Here is a 23,865-nt window from a genome sequence, read left to right as displayed (position 1 = left end):
CCAAGGAATATTGCTTTTCCTCGTATAATAATAACATAGATAATTTTTCATAGATTATGGTCTTATGATTAATTCTAAAGATCACTGCTTATGAGTGAGTCAACAATGTCGCGCCTTAATGGGGAGTGAGAGCTTCGCGGCCTGAAATCCCCCAGCCGCTGGACACTTCGCTGCCTGGTGTCGCTGGCGCCTTTAATACTGCCGCAAATTTGCGTATCTTCAACTCTTCCTCGCGCCCTTTTGCCAACTCGGACCGCCTTCGAGTACCCTTTTTGGAAAACACCTTTGGATATTCTCATCTTTCCTTTCTCTTCTTCATTCCACTCTACCATCCTCCCCTTCTTCACCACGTTTCGTTCCATCACAAAAATCATCATTTCCTATCAAAATATCTATCAATTGAACAATCCCACCTTCTTTCGTTCCAATTCCCATCTTGACCAGATCAAAGATGGCTCATGTGGCCACTGATGAGATGGTCTGGGGGTAAGTACATCTTCTGTCTCTGACATTGCTTGATCTCATTGGACTGGAGTGATAAACAGGATGACTGAAAACGTGGCAGGGGAGTAAGTTAAATTTACTGACCCACTTCTTTTCCCTGCAGCACAACTAATTAGGGATACAGAATCAAGAATCCTCTGGCTTGGGTCCCTCGTGACCAGCTCATGGCAGACGTGGAAGCGTATGCCACTGAGTATGGTCTCGAGGAGATTACGGTCATCCTCAAGAAGGGTGCTCTGGTTGGCCAGGCCCCAGTTGACTTTGAAAGAATTTCTGAGCTTGATGAAAATGATCGGCTCGTCCTTCGTCAGGAGATCACCAACCGGTGGAAGCACCCCTGGGCACTCTACTACACGATCTTCCTGAATTCCATCTCTGCGGCCATTCAAGGATGGAACCAGATTGGTATGAACCCAAGAATTCAAATGTCTTGTTGTGTTTTGTTTCATTGACATTTGTTGTGATAGGCTCGAATGGAGCCAAACTTACTTTCGATGTCTTCTTTGGGATTCCCCAGTCATCGCCTCTCTGCCCGGATGCTTCCACCTGCCAGCGCAACCAGTGGATTGTTGGCTTGATTAATGCAACTCCCTATATCACCATTTGCCTTCTGTGAGTCTAGGTATTTCTTCATGCTGTGTAATATTTCTGACGGATTTCCTCCCGAACAGTGCTGGATGGCTTTCGGATCCCATCAACCACATCATTGGTCGAAAGGGAACAATTTTCATCACTGCCATATTCAGTCTGCTTGCTCCCATTGGTTCGGGTTTTATCCAACGCTGGGGTGAACTGGTAGCATGCCGAGTGCTTCTTGGGATCGGAATGGGTCTCAAAGAAGTGACGGTTCCAGTATTCTCTGCAGAAACGGCGCCAACCTTCATCCGAGGAGGTCTGGTCATGTCGTGGCAGCTTTGGACCGATTTCGGAATTCTCCTCGGCTACTCGGCCAACCTGGTTGCCACCAACACTGGAGATATCTCCTGGAGACTCCAGCTTTATTGGAATCTGGTTCTGCCCCGAGTCCCCTCGCTGGCTGATGACCAAAAAGAACCACAAAAAGGCATATCGGTCCCTTCCTCGACTCCGGAACAGCTCTCTCCAGGCTGCCCGTGACCTCTACATGATCCATGCGCAGTTGGAAATGGAAAAGCGGATGTTGGAGGTCTCTGGATTTGCGAATACTGAAAGCATGGTTGTCCGCTTTGTCGAACTGTTTACTGTGTCTCGTTTGCGACGTGCAGTCCAGGCATCGGGAGTGGTGAATATTGCTCAGCAGATGTGCGGCAGGAAGTGAAATAGTCTTGAAGAAACCTGGCTAGTATAATACTAACATTCTTCTTCTTATCTAGTCAACATCATTTCCTTTTGTTCTTCGACAATTTTCCAGCGGGCAGGTGCTAGCAACATCAGGGCACTCTTTGGCATCATGGGGAGCTGGCCTCGTGAATTTCGTCTTTGCATGGCCCGCAGTATTTACCATCGACACATTTGGTCGACGTGGTCTGCTCCTTTTCACGTTTCCCCATATGTTCTGGACTCTTCTTGCAGCTGGGATGTCTTTCTGGATTCCGGAAGGTAGCAAGACGCATCTGGGCCTGATTGCCATGTTTATCTACCTTTTCGAAGCCGTGTACTCACCTGGAGCTGGCCCTATGCCCTTCACCTACTCCGCTGAGGCCTTCCCAATGTCGCACCGTGAGGTTGGAATGGCGTGGGCCGTTCGCAGTCTTGAGTCTGACCTTCCCCTGGATCTTGCAGGCCTTCACCCCACAGGGTGCGTTTGGGTTCTACGCTGGATTGAACTTGATTGCGTTAGCCATGATCTTCCTGTTCCTGCCCGAGACAAAGCAGCGATCCCTGGAGGAACTGGACTATGTGTTTGCGGTCCCAACCCGCACCCACGTCAAGTACCAGATCACCCAAGTTCTCCCGTGGTGGGTCAAGAGATACATCTTCCGACGCAAGGATGCGGTTTGTCCCGAGCTGTACAAGTTTAATGACAACCAGGCTCCTCCTGCCTACGGACTTGTCTCGATTGTGCCCAAGACCCAGACCCGACAGGTCTGAAGGGACTGATGGGAAGACATGATTCTCAGGAGTTCGGAATAGGGTAGTTTTTTTTGATCTTTAACTTTGTTGATCGTGAGCCAGCAGTAGTTGTTTCATGAGACAAATGCCCAATCATGATTAATTTCCATTGAATCTTGTAAAATACCTCTACTTCTGCCCCTTTCCGTCACAGACAAGTCCCCAGCCGCCCGTAAGATATCCATTGAAACCTATACATCTCCTGCTTCTTAAAACCCACCGCTTTTCTCAACTCTCCAGTGTCACTACTGTGGACACCAACAGAGTTGACGTGAGTGTTTCCGCTATTCCATGCGACGGAGCGGGGAACCTTGCCGTGTCAAACGTGGTGCAGAGGTAGTTCTTACGGAGGTACTTGACCCACTCCCAATTCAGCTTTATCTTTGTTTCCTGGTTCATTCCATCATCTCTGACTTTGGATTGTTCATCTACAGATTTCAACATTCCTGAGCCGAACGTCGAGGTCATTCAAAGGTTGAAAGTACAATTCAAAAACCTGTGCGTCGACGACTTGGAGGTCAACGACACCGAGGAGGCTGCATTGCAACAATTCACACACAGAGTGACCGACGCCGTAGACAGCTCGCCAAAATAAGGAAGATCTGTGTCGTCCAAAAAAGGAAGGTGGAACCGTTGATTGGCGGCTCCAGATCCCGTGACGTAAACGGCTGCTGTTTTTCTGTCTCGCTTTTCAACCTTTCGCTCAAGTCTCCTGGATTCCACACTATGACAATTCCCAAGAAGAACACTGTGAAGGGAGCCAGTGCCTCTGCGTCAGCTGCTGGGAAGGGAAAAGCAACCATGGCGAAGCCGGATTTCCATTTCATCTCGCGCAATCCGCCCTGGACCTATCTCAAGCTCCGCCTGTAAGCTTTGTCTTTGGCCTGATTTCCTCCCAGGTCTTTGTTTGCTTCTGAATTCAATATTTTGACATGGCGATAACTGACTGAAAATTGTCTCAGGATCCCCCAGCCAGGCAGCACGCCTCCCCCGCCCGTCGACGCCCTCTCTGCCCGCACATACCTCACCTCAGCGCTTTTACAATTCCTTGGGCTCACGGGCACCTCCATCTCAGTCGACATCCTGAAAATCCAACATGGATCGCCAATGCCTGCTGCAAATATCCATTCCGTCGCGGCAGGCCAGCCTCTTGGCCCACGCAGATGGGATACCGTCTGGATCCGTGTTCCCCGCGAAGACGCCGCGGCGGTCATCGCTGCGCTCAGCTCTTGGATTGGAAGCGGCGGCAATGGGGCCTCGACTAGTATTGCTTGGATGGTCTGCGGCAAAGCGAACTTCCTGGGTGCGCTGGTGTCCAGTTCCGGAGCGGGCTTGTTTGCTCGATAGATTGACTGGCCGGGAGAATCTGCTGGGATGATATTGAAATTCGACTGCTTGTGGGGTGTTTCTACTTGCAAGCAGCTATTATGGGCTCTGTGTCTACATGATCATGGATGTTTTTTCGAGCTCGACGCTGCCAGGATCAACGCATCGCCCGTCCGCCTCACGAAACTGAATGGGTTGACTTCTTTTGATCGGTTTCCGGAATATGGTATGGGGTTGAGAGTGATCGCGTTTGCACGACAAAGAGGAAGCTTTGAAATCGCCGACCGCAAAACCATAGGCCGCGATACCCGGCTGTACTTGAAGCAACAGCTCTGTGCTCGATAGCAGGGGTCGAGGAATTTTGTCTACATCAAACATGGAGTTTTCGGAACAGCTTCAAATGTATTATCGGGGGTTTCTCATGGTCAAGGCTATTCGAGAGTTCGAGAGTCCACGTCTGCTCTCCCAATATGGAAAACTTGCCATTTCTTGAGACCGGGATAAGAGTGGGCTATTCATCTAACAAATAAACCTGCAAAGGCTGTGTTTTCTCATGTATGTAGCCAGTACATACAAGAAGAGAAGGGCAATTTCAAGACATCAAGGAACGACCATATTGCTAAATCTTCAAAGAATTCAAATCCAACGCCATAACTCACACGCTGCTAGATTTTCCCTCTGCCCCGCAATGCCCATGCTACTCTGCTCAGGTCCTCCACTCATCCATCAATCTCTTGTGCCTCTTATGTCTGTTGTATCTTCAAATCAAACAGACTGTTTAGTCACCGCACACGAATTCCCCACAACAGTCGACGCCTCCGACGACGTCTTCATCGCCGCTGCCACCCCCGGCGACGGACTCGCAACCATCTTCGTGCGCAGCGCGCCCCGGATATCAGCAACACTGCGATCCTTCCAGACAGGGAACCCGTCCTGGCTCAGCGGGAACAGAACAAAGTTATCCGGGCGGCACATGAAGTCGTTGACGTCGGGCGGCGGCGTCGCGGTGATGATGTCGAGCTCCAGCGCGATCTGGCGGCAGTATGTGTCCAGTGGGAGGTCGTTGACGTCTTGGCCGAAGGGGTTTTCGATTTCGCTGCCGATTGTGGCTAGGCCGAGGATTATGTATGCTGCCACTGTACAAACATCTCAGATCAGAAACCAGATCAGAAACCAGAAGATCGGAGGTTCAGAGGGTTGTGATTAGGTGGAGATTCATGGTCTTCTGTGTCTTACCTAGTGAGGCGGGGATGGTGATCCAGTTCAGGGCGCTGTACAGCTGGAATGGGAGAACGAGCACGTACACCCAGGCGATCTGGGCGATTGCGATGCTGTATGCTGTTGGGAGGGGCGTGTCGAGGACACGTTCGGTGCCAGTCAGGACCTCGTTAAGCGTGGACATTGCCGTGACTACATACACCAGTTGTGGTTCATTAGTGTTCTTCAGTTCTACCCGGGTAGAGATACAGCAAGCAACAATTAACTCAAAACTCACCCGCCTGCCCCTGATGCGAAGTCGACACCAGAGTGCCATTAGCCACGCACGAATCCACATACACAGACAAATGGTTAAGGATCTCCAATGGAAGATGGCCGAGTGGCTTCTTCGACCGCTTGATCAGTTTGCGTGGATTGGACTCGGCGAACGACACGCCCAGGTACTCGCCCGTGGCCTTCCAGATGGATTTCGCCGGCGGGTTGACGACATGGCGGTCGTGGGCGTCCCGGGCAAAAGTGTCGAGGTGGCCGACCAGGCCGGCGAGGTCTTCGTATGCGATGTCTGGCTCGAAGCGGAGCTTGTGTTTGAGGGCGACGGCGAAGGCTAGGATGAGATTCATGGCGGTGCTATTCCAGCCCGTTAGAATTATCATGCTGGACCCTTTCGCTTCTATTCGGGAGGAGAAATGCGTACAGCTTTCTCAAAAGGTCTACCTTGCCTTCTTCTCCGTCTCGCTCGCCGGTGTTGACCCAAATTGTCCGGGCGAGGTTTCGGGATGTTTGGATGAGTTGGGACCAGTACTTGCGTCCATCGGCCCATCTTTGGATTGAGTCAGTGAACGGCTGCAAATGAAAAAAAAAAAAAAAAAGCCAATATACAGTGAGACCGGACCTCTCGTATGCTGTGGAACTTCGAAACGACAATGCCAGGCCCACCACGAAACCCAGTACGGTGAGAAGGATGTTATTAATACCCACTAACAGGATAATATGTCAGATATCACGACAATACATCTCGATGCTCTCTTCAAGCCGAGAATACTCACAGTCATGGACATATTTGGAAATACACGTAATGAGCGTCGACCACGCCGCCACCGACAACAGCGGGAGAATCATCTTGGGCATGACGCTGCCATGCATGCGCATGAAGATCGGCCATTTGGAATGCTTGTCCATATCACGGGGGCCATGCTATACAATATCGTCAGTTAGCCACGGGCATTTACTAGCTTTTGGTTTATTTTGTTTCCCCAGAGATAGACTGTAGACATACAAAATACCGCTCCAGCTCGCTCGAGTCCCGCCGATCAAGCTGGAACTGCGAGTCGCGCAAGTTGGCTAGATGTTCGAGGAAAGTTGGTCGCGGGGTGAGTCGTCCCGTGGAGTCCTGCTCGTGTTCGTGTGACGACAGGCCCTGGTCATAGTGGACGGCGTGTGGGCGTACATCGGCTGGGACCGGGGCGGCGCTGTTGTCGGTGGGTGCGGCCGGAGGATCTTGGGATGGAGGAGCGCTGTGTCCTTCTGTCATGGTGAATTGATAAAAAGAGACAGAAAAAAAAAGGAGGACAGAAAGCAAAGGAGTGTCAAGGCTAGATCAAGTGGGTTTAGAATTGAACGAGTGTGGGTTAATTCAATCAACACGAAAGAACAAAGAGAAGAAATTGGAGAAAAAGAAAAGAAAAGAAACTCGAAGAGAATAGAGTCGCATCAGAAAAGCAAAAAACGAAAAGGAGAAAAAGGCGCAGGCTGAAACTGCAGATGCATCGATGGCGTCCAGGGGGATTTTCACCGTTGGGATCTAGATTGCAGTGGGGTCTCACAGCCACTTTACTATAGAAATATAGAAAAGGGGGGGGGGGGGGGGGTCAATTGATGATAGTAGTCTATTGTATAATCCTCCGAGTTCTTGTATATTCTAGGAACTAAACTATACAGGTCTATACTACAGCTGCACCGAGTACCGTTCCCGAATAACTCGGCCCCATCGCGAAAAGAACACCGGCACGGGCACAAACGCCAAGGCAATAAAGCCCAACAGCGAATTGCCCCAGCCAAGCCCGAGACTCTCAAACATCTTCGGCCCAGCCAGCGGAAGCAACGCTCCCACAAGCGACCGCGATGCAGTCAGCGTGGCATTGGCCGACGCCGCATACCCCGGGTAGCAGTCAATGATATAGGTCTGGATGGGGAGATAGACACCCATCATGCCAAAACTGAACGGCAGCATCCCAATAATAGGGACGATCCAGTGGACATGCTTATCAGTGGTCCAGCCATACCAGAAGAAACTAATGGGCAGGAAACACGCATAGAAGATCATGGCGGGCAGACGCATCTCGGGCTCGAATTTGCCACCATTGCGCCGGGCCAATTTCAGCATGATGCGGTCGTTCGTGAGGGCAATTGACAGCAGCCCGAGAAAGAACCCAAGTCCGATCCCGAGATACGCTAGTCCTGACAAGCCGGTCGAGAACCCGTACTGGTTTCTGAAGACGGTCGGGATGGTCGTGAAGAAGAGGTACAACAGACCATACACGAGGGCCATGTAGGTGGACAGCAACAGAACAATCGGCGATTTCACAAAGAGCACAATCGGCCGCTTGAGACCCGTCGCCAGAGTCCGGGGGATCGACGCGGCTTCTCCGTGCGGGTCGTACGCACTGCGGAGATCGGGTCGGCCCATCTCCACGCGCAGACGGGCCGTCTTGCGCCGAATCAGCACCGAGGCGTAGGTCTCGCGGTTCAGGAACTCGATCCCCAGCGACACCGCGCCTGACACGATCAGGATCACCCAGAACACCCAGCGCCAGCCAATGGTCCCGCCGATGAATCCTCCGGCAATGGGGCCGGCGACGGGTCCGATCAGTGGACCAAAACTCCAGACCGAAGTGGCTAGTCCTCGCTGCTCGACGGGGAAGAGGTCGGCGATGACTCCGGCGCCGAGGGTGAGGCAGCCTGATCCGCCGACGCCAGCGAACAGCCGAAAGATGATCAGGCAGGTCAAGGTCGGGGCGAGGGCGCATCCGATCTGCCACACGACGAAGAACCAGTTGGCGCAGCTGAGCACGATGCGCCGGCCGTAGATCTCGCTCATGGGAGCCAGCAGCAGCGGGCCGAACTATTACACGAAAAATTGTCAGAATTGATTCAAAACGAAGACAAACCATGACAAGAAAACTCACTGCATATCCCAATAGATAGATGCTGATGCTGAAAGACAGCAAGGTCTCATTGGTAACACCCAAGTCAGTGGCAACAAAACTCGCCGAAGGAGAGAACATGCTCGAGGCCAGGGGCGACACAAAAGTGATGGCACTCATCAGACCAAGTAAGCCCCATTTTCGAACGGGAGCAAAGTTCTGCGGATTGTCGGGGTCATCTTGACCGTCCCAGCCTACGATGCCGCAGCTGAGGTCGGTCTCGGGGAAGCGGTGGTCTGAAGATGGTGTTTCGAGGTCATTGTCGACAGAGTGGGAGGGAGGCGTGGGTTCTGTGTATTGACAAGTTTCTGGTGAGGTGTCACTCTTCTCTAGTGCTGGAGAATGGGTGGTTTCCATGTTCTGGTCGGGCACTGTAGACGATTACTGTGGGACGGCTGAGGATAGCAATGCCACATAAACAGTTCGTTACTTTCAAGGGAGCGAGTTTTCTAAACAGGAATGAATAATTGGAATCAGACGTGGGAATTAACAACGTAGCCATAATGATTGAGACGAGAATATTCGCATCTGCTATGCACACTGCATAAATACTGAGCATAAATGACATGGAGACAACTTGGAAGGCTGATCGTCAAAGCTGATTATCCCCTGGGCATAATTGCATTATGATCATTCCAAGGGATTCTTATGCAGTTTATGTCTTAGGAATATCTATGAGAATTATGCGGTCAACATTCCCCCTTGATGGCTTACTTGCGCCAGAGCCAGTACGGGAGAGGACTAAAAAAGATCTCGCGAAGCATCACATCGCTCAAATTTATGTCCTTGCCTGCATTAGTTTTTGACTTCACTAAATCCTTCTGCTTTTCTATAGTTCCCAGTCTTTATTTTTATTTATTTATCATGTGATTAATTTTTGGGGTTAAATTACATTGGTTTTTCCAAATGATTAGGGCATTCTTCTTAGGAACAGAGTCTGCAAAATCCAAGTGAGTAAACAATGCACTGGATAAAATCATAAGCAAGTAATAGGTTTAGGTCAATCTCATCTTCAGATCCTGCAAGGAACACTTACTCCATGGTTTAGTCGTCTAAATTATTGAATTCTTTGGGGCACTCTTCATGGCACCGTATCCCAGAAGCAAAGGTAGAAATTTCCTCGGATCTTTATAACTAAGCTTGGACGAGTGAGATATCGCTCGGGGATCAACACAAGTCACTTCGGTTATTGCTGGTTCGGTGTGGGCCAGGCGTTAGGTTTATAGAGATGATCGTGGCAATGGGACAAAATACCAACCTAGTATAAAGCTTCCTTGTTTAATAAACCTTGCTGTTAGTACCTCGCTGTATAGGCTTCTTCACGGAGCCCGAGGTTTATCAAGAACGACGCTGTGAGTACTTCGAGCATGTGCAACATGGTCAAAATCCCTCAAGGACTCAAGAGATCCATATTGAAGGCATAGAGTTTGCTTGCTTCAACCCCATTATTATTGTGCCATCGTATGCAATACGACCACATAATTGCCTATCGGTGGTTAGAAAATACCAAGTAGTAGGTGTAGATATGCGGTCAATTCTCGGCCTGGCTGTACCAAAAGATCAACAACCTTCGAGATCGAGATCTCAGTTTTAGTCTAAAACATAGATCCCGGCATTTAACCTGGCTAGAAAGTTACAGAACAATAAGCTCACGCTCACGCTTATCTTCTGCATTGTTGACTCGACTCCAACGTCATATGCCTCAGCCCAGGGCCCACCCGAGTTCCAACCGTGGGAGCTCTAAGATCCATCCATCCGGCGGCTTTCTAAATTTTATGAAAACTGCACTACCTTTTGCCTCATTCTTCTCTGGTATGTTTATTTTGCTTTTTCAACCATGGTTGAGTGTCAGAATGGCATTCTTCGGGGTCTATTGAAAACGGTCATAGAAAATGACTTGTGAATCTCACAGGCCTCATAAGCCTCTAGAGTTAAGTAGAAGACTTATTATACAACTATGTTCTCATTTAATATTTGAATAGAACAGAGAGATCATCTGGCGGCAGGAAAGTCCGCAGAAGTTTACGGATATTACCTCTGCTAGAGATAGTATCCAACGATCTGACAAAGAGCATTTCGTTCCAGATTCTTGATTTATTCAATGTGACTGAGATTGACATCTACTTCAATGACTCTGATTGATTGTTTAGTCTAAAAGTCAGGTCCCTCAGGTCTCTCACGGCGATGACGAATCGATCAACTAATCTAGAAATAGAGATACGATAGTGCGTGTAGATCATCCAGTCGCTTAGTTCGCTCCAGTCTTTGTTTCGTGGTGTGCTGGGCAGTCTAGCCTTGTCATGCCATGGAGCAACTCGGCCGGGCACCGTCGTGGTGACTCGTAATGTCCACTTTCGTGGGACTGGAGCTCTATGATCGACCCGCCCTGGGATTCGCGTCTGGATCAGAAGGGTTATTTATTATTTAGTTGTGAGCGTCAGAGAGTAACCTGCATGCACTCAAATGGCCAGTCAGGCATGTTCAGCATAAGATGGATGATGTCCAGGCAAATGATCATAGATGAAAAACGAGATCTGATCCATTGCAGACAGAGCTTAGTGCCATGCACGGTAAAATCATGATATTCCAAAGAAAAATAAAATAAAATAAAATAAAAACCACAGTGGAGTCGAAGGGAAGGCCGAGTAAATGGCTAAATGGACGAAGGAATTGACAGCCGACCGCCGAATTCTATTGATCCTCCCGAGCTAAACTGTGAATTGGTTCAGTTACATTTGAACTAATCTCGGGCTAGAAAATAAATCAAAATAAATAATCTGCATGGTGTGGCTTCCTGTTGACCAGTAATTCCTGCAGATTCCCCGGTCCTCACTAACAATTCTTCCATCCGGGTGTACCCTCCCTGGAGAACCTCGGCTCCACTGATCCGCGCTTGGAATTCTCCGCGCGACCGTGCCTGGAGAGGGCTCGGGGATGTGCAGAAACCCTGCGAGTTTCTGGGTATCTTGCGACATGCCAGTCCGTGGAACGAGCCTGGGGGTTTGGAGAGGGTTCGCTTTCCCACAGCGAACAGTCTTTGAGAATCTTCAAATCAGATCCGTCTCGCTTCGTGGTGGACCCGGGAGGGAACCATGGGGCTTTGGATCTGCCTATCGCCATCCATCGCTCGGCTGGGGTTCTCCGTTCGCCCTCGGTCTTTCTACTTTTTGGGACCTCGTGCCAATCACAGGTGGACTGCTATAGACGTCGCGTCCAGGGTTCACGGCCTGCAGAATTATGGAGCACTCTATACGATCCAAAGAGATTTGTCCGATCAACTGGCCCTGGGAAAGTCTAATTCCTCAAATGGTTCTGGTGTTTGGAGAACCCGCAGTTTCATCTACTTCCTGGTCGCGATGGAGCCCGGGTCTCGTCTTGTCGTTGTCTGCTTTTTGAATATATCTGTCTCCAATGTCCCTGGAGAATTGGGTTTTGATCGTCTTCTTCAAAATGAGCGCATGAGCCGCGACTCAGTCTACGCTCCTTTTATATACTCCAGTCCCATACCAATCACTCTGGTCGGATCATGACTGTGTCATTTCTCACACATCCAACGACTTCGATGCGCCGTTGATATACCTCTTTCCGTTCATTTTTGCCCTCTTATCTTCCCCTTCGAGTTACTCGCTAGTATACAAAACAACCGCTATGAAACTCCCTCCAAAAGCCGTGATGGCAACATGGCCTACTCCAAACTATGTCGACCCTCCCACCCGGGGTGGTGGCGTTCTCATCGTCAACCTCATCTGCATTTCCCTGGCCTTTGTAGTGGTTAGCCTCCGTCTCTACACTCGGCTGCGGATTACCTGTAGCGCCGGCGTCGACGATATCCTGATTACCATCGGGCTGGTGTTCGCCATTGGAATGGTGGCCGTGACATCGCTCGCCACCGAGCAATGGGCATGGAACCGACATATCTGGGACATTCCACTGCCATGGCTCTCGACTGTGCAAAAGTTCAACCTCGCCTTCCAGATCTTGTTCTCTCTCTCATCATCCTTCACCAAAATCTCGCTGCTGTGGTTCTGTCGACGACTCCTGGGCGCCGGGAAGGGCAAGTATGTGTTGTTCAATTGGGCGTTTATCGGGTCGATGGTTTTCGTTGGCCTGTCCTGCACGCTGTTTACGATTATTAGCATTTTCCAGTGCTCGTAAGTGCTGCTGCTGTCGACTCTTTTCTGCTCTATCTAGCTAATCTTTTCTTTTCTTTTCTTTTGCAGCCCAATCAAAGCATACTGGGAAATGAACCCCCAAGAGCCGCACCACTGCATGAACGACGGCTCCATCGTCTTCTCGGCCAGTGTGATCAACATCTTCACCGACTTCCTCGTCACAGCCCTCCCAATGCCCCTGATCTGGAGCCTGAATCTACCCGCGCGTCAACGACTTGCCGTGATGTCCATATTTGGACTCGGCATCGTCGTCAACGTGGCAGGCTCAGCCCGAACCGTGTACGTGTGGAAGAGCATGGTCGCCGGGTATGACACGACATGGCTGGGGTGGCCAGTATTGATCGCAGCAGCATTAGAGATCAACCTAGGCCTGGTATGTTCCACCGCATTTACAATTTATCCATGGGATATATTGTCCCGAAAACTAACTCTCTATCCTCCACCAGATCTGTTCTTCTGCTCCCGCTCTACGCCCCCTAATCGCTGCCTTCCTGCCCCGCCTCCTCCAATCCACCCGCAACATCAGCTACCGCTACGCGCAGCGAAGCCCCTCCCAGAAGCTCTGGTCTTCAACAGGCCGCTCGCGGGGCTCGCATATGGTCTCGAACGAGCGCCAGCCAGGCTACGACAGTGATCGTTTCGAGATCATGCGCACTGTCGAGATGGAAAGCTGGACTGAATCGCGCGCTTTCAACCATAACCAGATGGGCCATGCCTATGATATTTCGTCGGAGGATCCGCGCGGTCTTACTCCTGACGGTGGGGGCGAGATGAAGAATGGCGGTATGATGTATACATCGGCTGCTAGTGATAAGTCGTCTGGGTCCGGGAGTCGAGACACGGACTGGCCGTTTGCGGATCATCAGGCACAGTGATAAATTATAGTCTCTACCTCCGCCATGGTTGCTGAATCCGATATAACCGGTTCTGTGGACACGATCAAATGTTGCACCTGCGGACAGAAGAAGAGCTTTGTCCATGGAGACCGTGGCACTTGTTATTCCTGTTGCAATTGCTCTAAGAAAAAAAGGAGTGAAATGAATTGGATACAGGTGGCAAATAGCTACAAGGGTATTTTTGAACTGTCACTAAAGCTGCTTGACCGGCATCCAGTCATACGGATCCTCCTGAATATTGACTCCACGGGCTCTTCTGGAACAGCTCACGAAACCCACCTCAGTGTATAAAGGATAGGGCAGACTAGACTAAGTACCTAAATAGGATCGAATTCAAATGACCTTTCGAATCTAATTTACTTACTATCAAAGCCGCCTGAGCAGCGACGGTCAGCGTCGTTTGCTATAATCCAATAAGACATGCCACATGGTTAAAAATTGATCTATTGCCCACTCTACCTATAATTCCAGGCCAAATAAGAGCAAAAAAAAAAAAAAAAAAAGGGACTCGCGGGGAATCGAACCCCGGACCACCCCCATGCTAAGGGGGTATTATACCACTAAACCACAAGCCCGATTGAGGATAAATTTCTCCAGGCAAGAAATTGTATAGAGGAAGGTTGAGATATAGAAAGGGTAATGCCGATGTTAAGCATACAAAGTCAATTCTTCGGAAATCAGTAGAGGAATTATATCAAACCCAGAAATATAAAAATAGAGAAAAGAGGTCTAGCAAGGTAATCTTGTCTTAGAAGGCTTATATTGTAGTTATCATCCAGCAGTCAGGTGGGTGTTGTATAGTTGGAAGTCTTCCACTATTCTAACGTATACTACCTATTGCTCTTCCGGTTTTTATTGTTGCCTTGATTATTGATTATTGCCATCTTTGGTTTGAATGCAAACACAACTGATGTCAAGGGTCAAAATAAGTTACAGCTCAGGACTATTGCGGTGACCCTCGAGATATATCAAGTCCAATTTGTTGGGAGGTTATTAAGATGGCCAACAACGACAAGATATTTATCTCGGATCAAACACATATCCTAGGCAAAATCCTCAAGGAGATAAAGCAAAAGGAAATAAATAAATATATACCGAGCCCACCATTACAAGACAATATGACCTTCCCACTTCTATGTGTAAGTAGCCCCGGGATAAGAGTGCCAAGACCAGAGTAGCTTATCGCAGATAGAGGATGTTTGATCGGCACTATAGAAGGTGCCTGAAGTAGCGAATTCCCCTCCTTTCTCCCCCACCATGACCCTCGTGGCCAATTTCCATGAGTCAACAAAGGCGCGAGCGAGGGCTGCAGCGGAATCTCTTACCACATCAAAAGGGCACCAGCGTAGACTTTCTCGATTCGTCAAATACCCGCTCTCCGTTCGGCGTTTCACGGGCCCGTTCTGCCCGCTGATTGGCTGAAATCGCCGATTGCCAGGCTTGTATCGCGGGGAGGAGCTCCAGAAGCTGCCAGGATAAGCCGATAACAGCTGCGTTGGCTGTGATATAAATTCATCCCCCCTCGTGTTACTCTGCTTCTCATCTCTCTTCTCCCGCATTCTTTGGTGCTACGTTTTCTCTTGTCAACCTGGGTTCTCAATTGTATTGAAGTGTTGAAGAGCCCTCGAGTCTATACTTGTCTTCCACATTCTTCCCGACAATAACTCCTTGATTGCTCAACGCACAGGATTCAACCATGACTTCTGTCTTCCGCTGCAGCCCCAAGCTGCGGTCTGCAGCTCGGATCCCCGCTGCCCGGGCCCTGTCCACCACGGCCCACCTGCGGGCGACGGAGAAGCCATACTTCCCCAATGAGCCGACGGGTCCCTCAGTCTCGACGGCGATCCCGGGCCCCAAGAACACAAAGGCGGCTACGGAGCTGAACGAGGTCTTCGATGCACGCAGCTTGAACATGCTGACTGACTATTCCCAGTCAGTTGGAAACTAGTATGACCAGGCCCGGCTCTTCCGCTCGGACCACAGCTAACCCCATCTTCTTTGATAGCATTGCGGATCTGGATGGCAACAAGCTACTGGATGTGTAAGTTGTCGATGATGGCGTGCAAACACAAGAAAAGACTAATCTCAACAGGTACGCTCAAATTGCCTCCATCCCGGTGGGCTACAACAACCCGCACCTCCAGCAGGTGGCAACCTCGCCGGAGATGGTCACATCCTTGATCAATCGCCCGGCCCTGGGTAACTTCCCGTCTGCGGACTGGGCGAACATCCTCAAAACAGGTATTCTCAAGGCGGCGCCCAAGGGCCTGGACCAGGTGTTCACCGCCATGGCCGGCTCGGATGCCAACGAGTGTGCGTACAAGGCCGCTTTCATGTACTACCGCCAGCTCCAGCGGGGTGGCCCGCACGTCGAGTTCACTGAGGAGGAGCTGCAGTCCACCATGGAGAACCACTTGCCCGGCTCTCCGCACCTGTCAATCCTCTCGTTCAAGTCGGCCTTCCACGGCCGTCTGTTCGGCTCTCTGTCCACGACCCGCAGCAAGCCTATCCACAAGCTGGACATCCCGGCTTTTGACTGGCCCCAGGCCACCTTCCCACTTCTCAAGTACCCGCTGGAGGAGCATGCGCAGGAGAACGCACAAGAAGAGCAGCGCTGCCTGCAAGAAGTCGAGCGCCTGATCCAAGAATTCCACAACCCCGTCGCGGCGGTGATGGTCGAGCCTATCCAGTCCGAAGGCGGCGACAACCACGCCTCGCCCGCCTTTTTCCGCGGGCTCCGCGAGATCACCAAGCGCCACAATGTTCTCTTCATCGTCGATGAGGTGCAGACCGGCGTCGGCGCCACCGGTAAGTTCTGGGCCCACGACCACTGGAACCTCGACTCGCCGCCCGACATGGTCACCTTCTCCAAGAAGGCTCAGACCGCCGGCTACTACTACGGCAACCCGGCCCTGCGCCCCAACAAGCCCTACCGCCAATTCAATACCTGGATGGGCGATCCTTCCCGCGCCCTGATCTTCCGCGGTATCATCGACGAGATCGAGCGTCTCAACCTCGTTGAGAACACTAAGTCTACCGGTGATTACCTTTACGCCGGCCTCGCCGGTCTGGCGACCAAGTACCCTGAGCACTTCCAGAACCTGCGCGGCAAGAACCGGGGTACCTTCATTGCCTGGGATACTCCCAAGCGCGACCAGTTCGTCGCCAAGGCCAAGTCCCAGGGGGTGAATATCGGCGGCAGTGGCCAAAACGCTGTGCGCTTGAGGCCCATGCTGGTCTTCCAAAAGCACCATGGTATGTTGTGATGAAACTCTATTTCTTTTGAGTTTATGTGGAAGTGATTGCTAATTCTTTATTCTTTTTTTTTTTACAGCTGATATCCTCCTGGAGAGAATCGAGCAGATCATCAAGCTTCTCTAAGCCGCGTCCGAGCTGTTTGATGTCGTTTCTGAGTTATGGTTTTGTGGGTTGTTGCCCGGGCGTTTCTAATTGGAATTAATGAGGGAGTTGATTTGAAAATCTGGCTGGGGGTTGGCTTTATATCTGCCTGGGTATGGGTTTCGTTGCTCAAAAAGGACTGTGTGCATCCATAGACATGTTCAATGTCACTTTCGACTATCAACTACATTGAGAAATTGTAGTGATGATTCGTAAGTTACCGGTGTATATGATTGAAGATGAAAAATGGGTTATGTAGCCTGTCAACTCCGACTAGAAAGTCCAATCCATCCATATGTCCCAGAAACCCGATGCTAAGCAATACAAAAATAATAGCGTGCTAGTTCCAACCCGAAACTCCGTTTTTTTAAGACAGTAAATCAAAAGACGCTGCTCCACTCCCACACATTTCAGTTGGCCACGTGTACTTGGAATGGGTATTCGCTATCAAGGACAAGCTCATGGAGAGAGGTCTGGTGGATATTGTTAAGTTGTTACGACTCTTCCTCGCCGGTACTCCCGTCACGCCTGGAGAGGAGGTGTTAGCATAGAAATCAAAAAAGATGTAGTCGGCACCATTTGAAACGTACGGGACATATTTGATGCCGGAGTCCTCCAGACTGTTGATGATATATTCCGGGAGCTGTAGAAGTAGCGCAAGACGTCAGCCGTGTTGCGCTTGACACCCGAGGAAATACAGGGAGGATCTCTATTCCCTATTTTTTTTTTGATCATCAGGCAAGGTACTCACCGTCCCCGTCACCTTGGTCGCATATGTCCCCGCCACGTAATTATCCAACCGCTGCCAGCGTGCGACCCAGCTGGCCGCCGGATCCCGCACCGAGATCAGGCCCTCGAAGACCTGCGACGTGCATTCTTGGATGGCGTCGTTGTTGCCGCGGAGTTGGAGGACGTTTTCGCAGTTCGGACAGCCTTCGCGCGTGAATTTCTAGAGTTCGGCGAGTCAGAGTGTAGTTCCTGAGGAAGGATCGGGGACGCGGGAATATGCTTACGTTGTGTAGTTGGACGACAGAGCAGACCATGCAGGCGCGGAGAGTCCGCTGCTGGTTCGGAGGCGCGTAGAAAGACATTTTTGGGGCTGAGTGGTGGCGGAATGGGGCAATTAGAAGAAAAAGAGAGGCAACGTCTGGCAGAGAGCGAAGTGGAAGTGGTTTTGCCAAGAAGCCCGTTGCGATCGGCGGGAAATGAGTTTGTATGGCAAAAACCAGGAACGGCCTCAGGTTTCTTTTTTTTTCTCTTCGCTTTCTTTTGCTCCAAGTCTGTTTTCGCTTTCTCTCTCTTTTTTTTTTCAGTTCTTTCTGATTTCTTTGCACTAGAGGAGTTTTTTTTTAGACTCTGTCTCTTCTGCGTTATTTACTTGGATTTCTATTGCCCTTGACATTCCCCGATCGTCGCTGTCTCGTGCCCCTCTCACTTTTGCCCGCCTCATGGCCTCCGACCAAGAAGCAGCCACCGTGCTGAAGACGCAGGGCAATAAGGCCTTTGCGAACCACGAGTGGCCCGCCGCAGTCGACTTTTATACCCAGGCGATCTCGAAATATGACCAGGAACCGTCCTTCTTTTGCAACCGGGCCCAGGTGCGTCCCCCGAGCCGGATGCGATGGAACACAGCTTTGGAGTGGTTACTGATGGAATGTGTTTTCTTTCTCTTGGCAGGCTCAAATCAAACTCGAGGCATTCGGATTTGCGGTCGCAGACGCCACCAAGGCTTTGGAATTGGACTCGAACTACGTCAAGGTTAGTCGCGAGGAAACACGACGGACAAGTGTGGCGGGGAAAAGATGCTGATTCTTTTGACGGTACTTTAGGCATACTGGAGACGTGCCCTCGCCAATACCGCCATTTTGAACTACAAGGCTGCCCTGAAGGATTTCAAGGCCGTCGTTAAGCGAGAACCGAACAACCAAAATGCGAAACTAAAGCTGGCCGAGTGTGAGAAACTGGTGCGCCGATTGGAATTCGAGAAGGCGATTGAGGTCTCCGATCCTCCGTCTGCGTTCGAGGACTTGGATATCGATGCTATCAAGGTTGATGGCAGCTACGATGGAGTGCAGCTCGGGGACCAAATGACCCAGGAGTTTATCGACGATATGATCCAGCGGTTCAAGGATGGCAAGAAGATCCACCGCAAGTATGTCTTTCAGATCATCAAGGCTGTCAAGGACCTGGTCTATGCTGAGCCCACTATGGTGGAAATTGGGGTGGATGCGGGCAAGAAGCTGACAGTTTGCGGTGACACGCACGGTATGCATGGTTCTTTTCTTTTTTTTTTTTTCCGTATTAGAAATTGGTTGAGCTGCTGCTAACAAATCAGGCCAATTCTTCGACCTCTTGGAGATCTTCCGACGCAACGGCCTTCCCTCCGACACTCATGCTTACCTGTTCAATGGTGACTTTGTGGATCGTGGATCGTGGTCTACTGAAATCGCCCTGCTTCTTTATGCTTACAAATGGCTGCGACCAAACGGCATCTTCCTCAACCGTGGCAACCATGAGACAGACGATATGAACAAGGTTTATGGGTTCGAGGGCGAATGCCGAGCTAAATATAATGAGCGAGTATTCAAGGTGTTCTCCGAGTCTTTCTCGGCCTTGCCGCTGGCTACGTTGATTGGCGACAAGTACCTTGTCCTGCACGGCGGTCTTTTCTCCGACGACAAAACCACGCTGGATGACATTCGGAAACTTAACCGCCACAACCAACGCCAACCGGGCCAGCAGGGTCTGATGATGGAGATGCTCTGGACCGACCCCCAGACCGAACCTGGCCGCGGGCCCAGCAAGCGTGGTGTCGGTCTTCAGTTCGGACCGGACGTGACCAAGCGCTTCTGCGAGAATAACGGTCTCGAAGCCATTATTCGCTCGCACGAGGTGCGCATGGACGGCTACGAAGTTGAGCACGATGGCCGGTGTATCACCGTCTTCTCTGCACCCAAGTACTGTGATTCGACCGAGAACAAGGGCGCTTATATCAACCTCGGACCCGAGCTGAAGCTCGAGTATCAGGTGTTCGAGGCGGTGCCGCACCCCGACATCAAGCCGATGGTAAGTCGACCAACTCCACGGGATGGTGATCAAACTAACATCCTCCAGGCGTACGCGCAGAACTCGATCTTATCGAATATGTGATATCCTGATTATGCCAGCGTGGGCGTCGCAGAGAAATTTAGAAAGAATGTAATTGCTCGTATGTGATCTTGGCACCGTAGACACCGCTCGTGCCCCGCAAAAACGGGCCCCCTCCTTTCTGCCGCTTCTTCTTCCATCCCAAAAATCGCCCATCATGGAGTTCGACCCCAAGACCCGTGAGTGTCTCGCTGGATCCATTGCTGACAGAGAGCTGACTCGTCCCAGCCCAATTCCTCACCTCGGATAACTCGAGCTTTGCCTCGGTCTCGGCTAATGAACGCTGGCCGATCATCATCGTGAGTTTCGTGCCGGATCACCGAGGGCCGATCTGTCGTTGACGGTATATGGTGGGTGTAGACCAGTGCCATCGATGATCTTCATCGAACGGTTGGCAGTGCCAGCGGCGAGGAGAAGCAGAAGGAAGGCAAGAGCATCATCGAAAGCCTAGCCAAGTTAAAGTATGAGCTGCAGCATGACCGGCAAATTACGTGAGTAGCCATCCCTGGAAGATGCTGGGGATATTACTGAATCTGACCCGTGGGACTTACTAGACCTCTTGCCGACGATGGAAACCCTGATATCGCCCAATATAACCAGGAGCTAGAGCAGCGTGGAAACCCCAACTGGCACAATGTACCCTGGCTCTACTCCGAGTGCTACCTCTGTAGGCCCAACGCCACCAGCCATTCGGCCACACAACAAGAACCATCGATGCTGACCCGACGCCAATTCCACAGATCGGCGCATCGAGACTCTGTTCTCGCTATCTACACACTGGAAGGGCTATGACGTGTTCGCGCGCCAGAAGATGTCGACTTTCAAGTCGTCGCGCCCTGCTGTCCTGGAGCTCGCCTCGAGGTATCGCGAACTGGCTCTTGAGGCTGAGTCCGGCAAGGGAGTCGACCACAAGTCGCCCGAGGAGGTTGAGCAGGCCGAGAAGCTACTCTTCTCGGAGATGTGCGAGATCTGCCTGTGGGGCAATGCCACCGACCTGTCGCTCCTGACGTCGCTCACCTACGAGGACATCCAGAAGCTGCAGGGCTCGGAGGCGCGCAAGGCGTCGCAGAAGAACATCATCGTCAATGACCTTGATGCCGCCTTCGAGGTGATGCAGAAGGCGCGCAGAGAGAAAAAAGACGGCGAGCGCCGAGTCGATATTGTCTTGGACAACTCCGGCTTCGAGCTGTTTGTCGACCTCATCCTGGCCGGATACCTTCTGTCTGCGGGTCTGGCGACTTCCATCGTCCTCCACCCCAAGCGTCTGCCCTGGTTCGTGTCCGACGTCACGCCGAAGGACTTCTCCGATCTTCTCAACAGTATGGTCGACCCGCAAGCCTTTTACACGGCCGCCGACGACTCGGGTACTACCTTCCCCCCTCTGTCCGAGAAAGAGGTCGGAGATGTCCGCTTCCTGTTTGAGCAGTGGAGCCAATTCCACCAGGATGGCAAGCTCATCGTGCGCCCGCACGCGTTCTGGACTACCCCGGGCTGCTACTGGCGTTTGCCGCACGTGGCACCGGAACTGTTCGAGGACCTGAAGGAGAGCGAGCTGGTCTTGTTCAAAGGTGATCTGAACTACCGCAAGTTGACCAACGACGTAAGTTCCCCCATGGCCTTTCCTTGTGCACTAGTTGTTGCCCGTTGCTTACCACATCTAGGCTCAATGGGACACTACTATCCCCTTCACGACCGCCATCGGCCCCATGGGCCCCAAGTCTGGCATCCGTGTCCTCGCGTTCCGTACCTGCAAGGCCGATACTGTCGTTGGTCTCCCCGCCGGTGAGGATGAGAAGCTGCGCCAGCAGCCCGGCGGAGGCGGGGCCGAGGCTCGCAAGTGGGCGTGGAGTGGCAAGTGGGCTGTTGTGTCGTTTTCTGATGGCAAGGCCTAAGGTGATGGTTAGCAGATAAAAACGCGAGATCCTTGATACATTGATACATGAGGTTATAGATGTTGGGCATTGTTTCTAGCACTGCGGATGCTTCAAGTATATATGCGCCATAAATCTCGATTTGTCCGGGGTATATTTATAAAGTAAGCGTCCTTAAATTCAATGAATATGTATATAAAGTAAGAAACAAGAAGTAAGAAGTAAGGCGTGATTTTGCAGCATGATTTAAGAGGATGCAAGAGATACGACCGAGACCCTGCATGCGTGGTGTGAAGGTCCGACAAATATCCCACTATCGCAACCTCCACCCCTACTACAGTTTGACACCTACTACTTAGCCCCAGATGGTCAAGTTCGATGATGGTCAGATTTACGTCTACGCCGGCCACCACCATCCCAGAAAGCATCGTTCTCCCCTACATTTCTCCAGAGAATGAGACGAAGTTACGCATCACCATTGCCCCCCTAGATCTTCTATCTTACGCCGAGGTTCCAGACGATGGTCCTCGTTTTGTTTAGCCAGTCCCCTGGGAGGAAATGAGTGAGTTCCTTGAGTGCACCCGGCCTTGGGAGACGCACACCGGCCTCAAACCGCAGATTCCAGATGCATTTTGGGATCGAAGCCATCGATGGCACGAGGGGGACCATATGTTTCAGAGTTTGGACCATATTGTGCAGGCATTTCTAGATGACGAGACACCAATTTCCTACGTTGATAAGTAAGTCACAAAGCTTCTGTTTGTGTCTTCTGTGACGGCTTTCTTTTTCAATTTTATTTTTTAAATCTCTGTCCTACCTTCTATAGTTATGCGCTCAGACCTTTCCATCATTCCAAGTACGAATGGGTAATTCGACCCTACACAAAGTCGGAGGATGTGTTCAAGCCGCATGTCAATGCCTTCGTCACAGATTCGGAGGCCCTACTCCCAGATCGCCTCGGTACAGGCGAGGTATCCACTGCCTTTGGCCTTATTACCCAGAGTCAATTTCAAGATGGATACAACTCATACCGGTACATCCCCGTCACTATCTTCTCGGCTTCAGACCGCCAGATGCGTGTTCTTCAGTGCTGGCATGACAAGCAGAATCCGAAGACTCGTCATGTCCGCCGGTCACCGATCATGGAATTTCGGCATGGCATGAGAGCGAATTGGAGGGACTGGGTTACTGTTCTCTGCTGGATTGCCGGTAGGCTGGTGGGAGATACAGATACAGAGAATGGGAGCGAGGCTGTTGGCCGATTGGGTACTGTTGATGTTTTGCATTGAACATGATCCCTATTTTCTTTTAGTATTGATCTATGGATAGCGATCAGATGTGGTATGTCGACGATATCGCCGGAAGGCTTGATAACTAGGTAGGCCCAGCAACAACCTAACTATGGTGTGCCCATGCTTAATTTGGCTTTAATTCTTAGATAGCTTCCCTCTCAATTATCACACCCCAGGATACTAGCTAAATCAGCTACAATGGCAGGCCACCATACCTTCATGACTATATTCGAGATGGACTCCCCCATACAACCCACCAATACAAATATGAGGGGAGGCAGCAGTTCTTCAATATCCTCCGTCCGAATATAAGCTACTACTGGCAAATAACTCCACCGGAAGAGCCCGAGCCAGTGAATACACCATCTTCACCAATATCAGCCCGCAGACATTCGACCGCGATTTCATGCGAGATGACGGAAACCTCTTGAGCAAGGCCTGGAAAGCATATAACCCATACACCTCCACAGCTCTGGTGAGATCTATTTCCAGAGGAGCACACGAGGCAGCTCATGCTCACCTCATGGACCTGATTTCCCACAAAGCAACTGCGGTGAACCTACGCTCTCAACTGATTTTCACGGGAAGCAGTGCCGTTCAAGCGGAATCAGATCTTGTCAAAAGATCTAGCCAAAGCTTAAGGCATGTAGTTTTACCCAGCGGAAGATCAAAGAAATGGCCGTCTCTTGTGATGGAAACCGCATCTGCTGAAGTACATGGGGTGTTGGTTTCAGATGTGGCGTTTT

General features: G+C 50.9%; 10 protein-coding genes across 10 annotated transcripts; 7 read left to right on the top strand and 3 right to left on the bottom strand.

The window, feature by feature from the left end:
- Positions 1-451: 451 nt before the first annotated feature.
- Positions 452-2,574, top strand: NUU61_001842 (Major facilitator superfamily domain general substrate transporter; the record flags this gene model as incomplete). Its single annotated transcript, XM_056652424.1, has 8 exons — positions 452-486; positions 546-569; positions 629-909; positions 972-1,116; positions 1,176-1,515; positions 1,556-1,765; positions 1,857-2,207; positions 2,266-2,574. The coding sequence occupies 8 exons, from the start codon at positions 452-454 to the stop codon at positions 2,572-2,574; spliced, it is 1,695 nt and encodes a 564-aa protein (XP_056513491.1).
- Positions 2,575-3,321: 747 nt separating this feature from the next.
- NUU61_001841 (uncharacterized protein) lies at positions 3,322-3,942 on the top strand (the record flags this gene model as incomplete). The annotated part of the gene is made up of 2 exons (XM_056652423.1): positions 3,322-3,461; positions 3,558-3,942. 2 exons carry the CDS (start codon positions 3,322-3,324, stop codon positions 3,940-3,942), a joined length of 525 nt encoding a protein of 174 aa, XP_056513490.1.
- A 744-nt stretch (positions 3,943-4,686) lies between these two features.
- NUU61_001840 (bestrophin family protein) lies at positions 4,687-6,670 on the bottom strand (the record flags this gene model as incomplete). Its single annotated transcript, XM_056652422.1, has 7 exons — positions 4,687-5,057; positions 5,158-5,331; positions 5,417-5,766; positions 5,834-5,959; positions 6,032-6,116; positions 6,186-6,333; positions 6,416-6,670. 7 exons carry the CDS (start codon positions 6,668-6,670, stop codon positions 4,687-4,689), a joined length of 1,509 nt encoding a protein of 502 aa, XP_056513489.1.
- Positions 6,671-7,084: 414 nt separating this feature from the next.
- On the bottom strand, positions 7,085-8,699 carry NUU61_001839 (MFS transporter; the record flags this gene model as incomplete). The annotated part of the gene is made up of 2 exons (XM_056652421.1): positions 7,085-8,260; positions 8,325-8,699. 2 exons carry the CDS (start codon positions 8,697-8,699, stop codon positions 7,085-7,087), a joined length of 1,551 nt encoding a protein of 516 aa, XP_056513488.1.
- A 3,291-nt stretch (positions 8,700-11,990) lies between these two features.
- NUU61_001838 (uncharacterized protein) lies at positions 11,991-13,389 on the top strand (the record flags this gene model as incomplete). Its single annotated transcript, XM_056652420.1, has 3 exons — positions 11,991-12,493; positions 12,563-12,887; positions 12,961-13,389. 3 exons carry the CDS (start codon positions 11,991-11,993, stop codon positions 13,387-13,389), a joined length of 1,257 nt encoding a protein of 418 aa, XP_056513487.1.
- Positions 13,390-15,106: 1,717 nt separating this feature from the next.
- On the top strand, positions 15,107-16,791 carry gatA (4-aminobutyrate transaminase gatA; the record flags this gene model as incomplete). Its single annotated transcript, XM_056652419.1, has 4 exons — positions 15,107-15,357; positions 15,416-15,451; positions 15,503-16,665; positions 16,745-16,791. The coding sequence occupies 4 exons, from the start codon at positions 15,107-15,109 to the stop codon at positions 16,789-16,791; spliced, it is 1,497 nt and encodes a 498-aa protein (XP_056513486.1).
- Positions 16,792-17,303: 512 nt separating this feature from the next.
- On the bottom strand, positions 17,304-17,900 carry spt4 (transcription elongation factor SPT4; the record flags this gene model as incomplete). The annotated part of the gene is made up of 4 exons (XM_056652418.1): positions 17,304-17,337; positions 17,400-17,452; positions 17,561-17,758; positions 17,823-17,900. 4 exons carry the CDS (start codon positions 17,898-17,900, stop codon positions 17,304-17,306), a joined length of 363 nt encoding a protein of 120 aa, XP_056513485.1.
- Positions 17,901-18,257: 357 nt separating this feature from the next.
- ppt1 (protein serine/threonine phosphatase PPT1) lies at positions 18,258-19,959 on the top strand (the record flags this gene model as incomplete). Its single annotated transcript, XM_056652417.1, has 5 exons — positions 18,258-18,407; positions 18,487-18,567; positions 18,639-19,074; positions 19,145-19,875; positions 19,924-19,959. The coding sequence occupies 5 exons, from the start codon at positions 18,258-18,260 to the stop codon at positions 19,957-19,959; spliced, it is 1,434 nt and encodes a 477-aa protein (XP_056513484.1).
- A 154-nt stretch (positions 19,960-20,113) lies between these two features.
- Positions 20,114-21,848, top strand: NUU61_001834 (damage-control phosphatase ARMT1 family protein; the record flags this gene model as incomplete). Its single annotated transcript, XM_056652416.1, has 6 exons — positions 20,114-20,135; positions 20,185-20,255; positions 20,317-20,447; positions 20,511-20,623; positions 20,697-21,556; positions 21,618-21,848. 6 exons carry the CDS (start codon positions 20,114-20,116, stop codon positions 21,846-21,848), a joined length of 1,428 nt encoding a protein of 475 aa, XP_056513483.1.
- Positions 21,849-22,385: 537 nt separating this feature from the next.
- NUU61_001833 (uncharacterized protein) lies at positions 22,386-23,116 on the top strand (the record flags this gene model as incomplete). The annotated part of the gene is made up of 2 exons (XM_056652415.1): positions 22,386-22,567; positions 22,654-23,116. 2 exons carry the CDS (start codon positions 22,386-22,388, stop codon positions 23,114-23,116), a joined length of 645 nt encoding a protein of 214 aa, XP_056513482.1.
- Between the last annotated feature and the right edge of the window lie 749 nt (positions 23,117-23,865).

The sequence above is a fragment of the Penicillium alfredii genome (genome assembly GCF_028826965.1).
Source record: "Penicillium alfredii strain IBT 34128 chromosome Unknown utg000004l_segment0_segment0, whole genome shotgun sequence".
NCBI lineage: Eukaryota > Fungi > Ascomycota > Eurotiomycetes > Eurotiales > Aspergillaceae > Penicillium > Penicillium alfredii.
The sequence above is the reverse complement of the archived record's forward strand: the minus strand, read 5'-3'. Positions and strand labels throughout refer to the sequence as shown.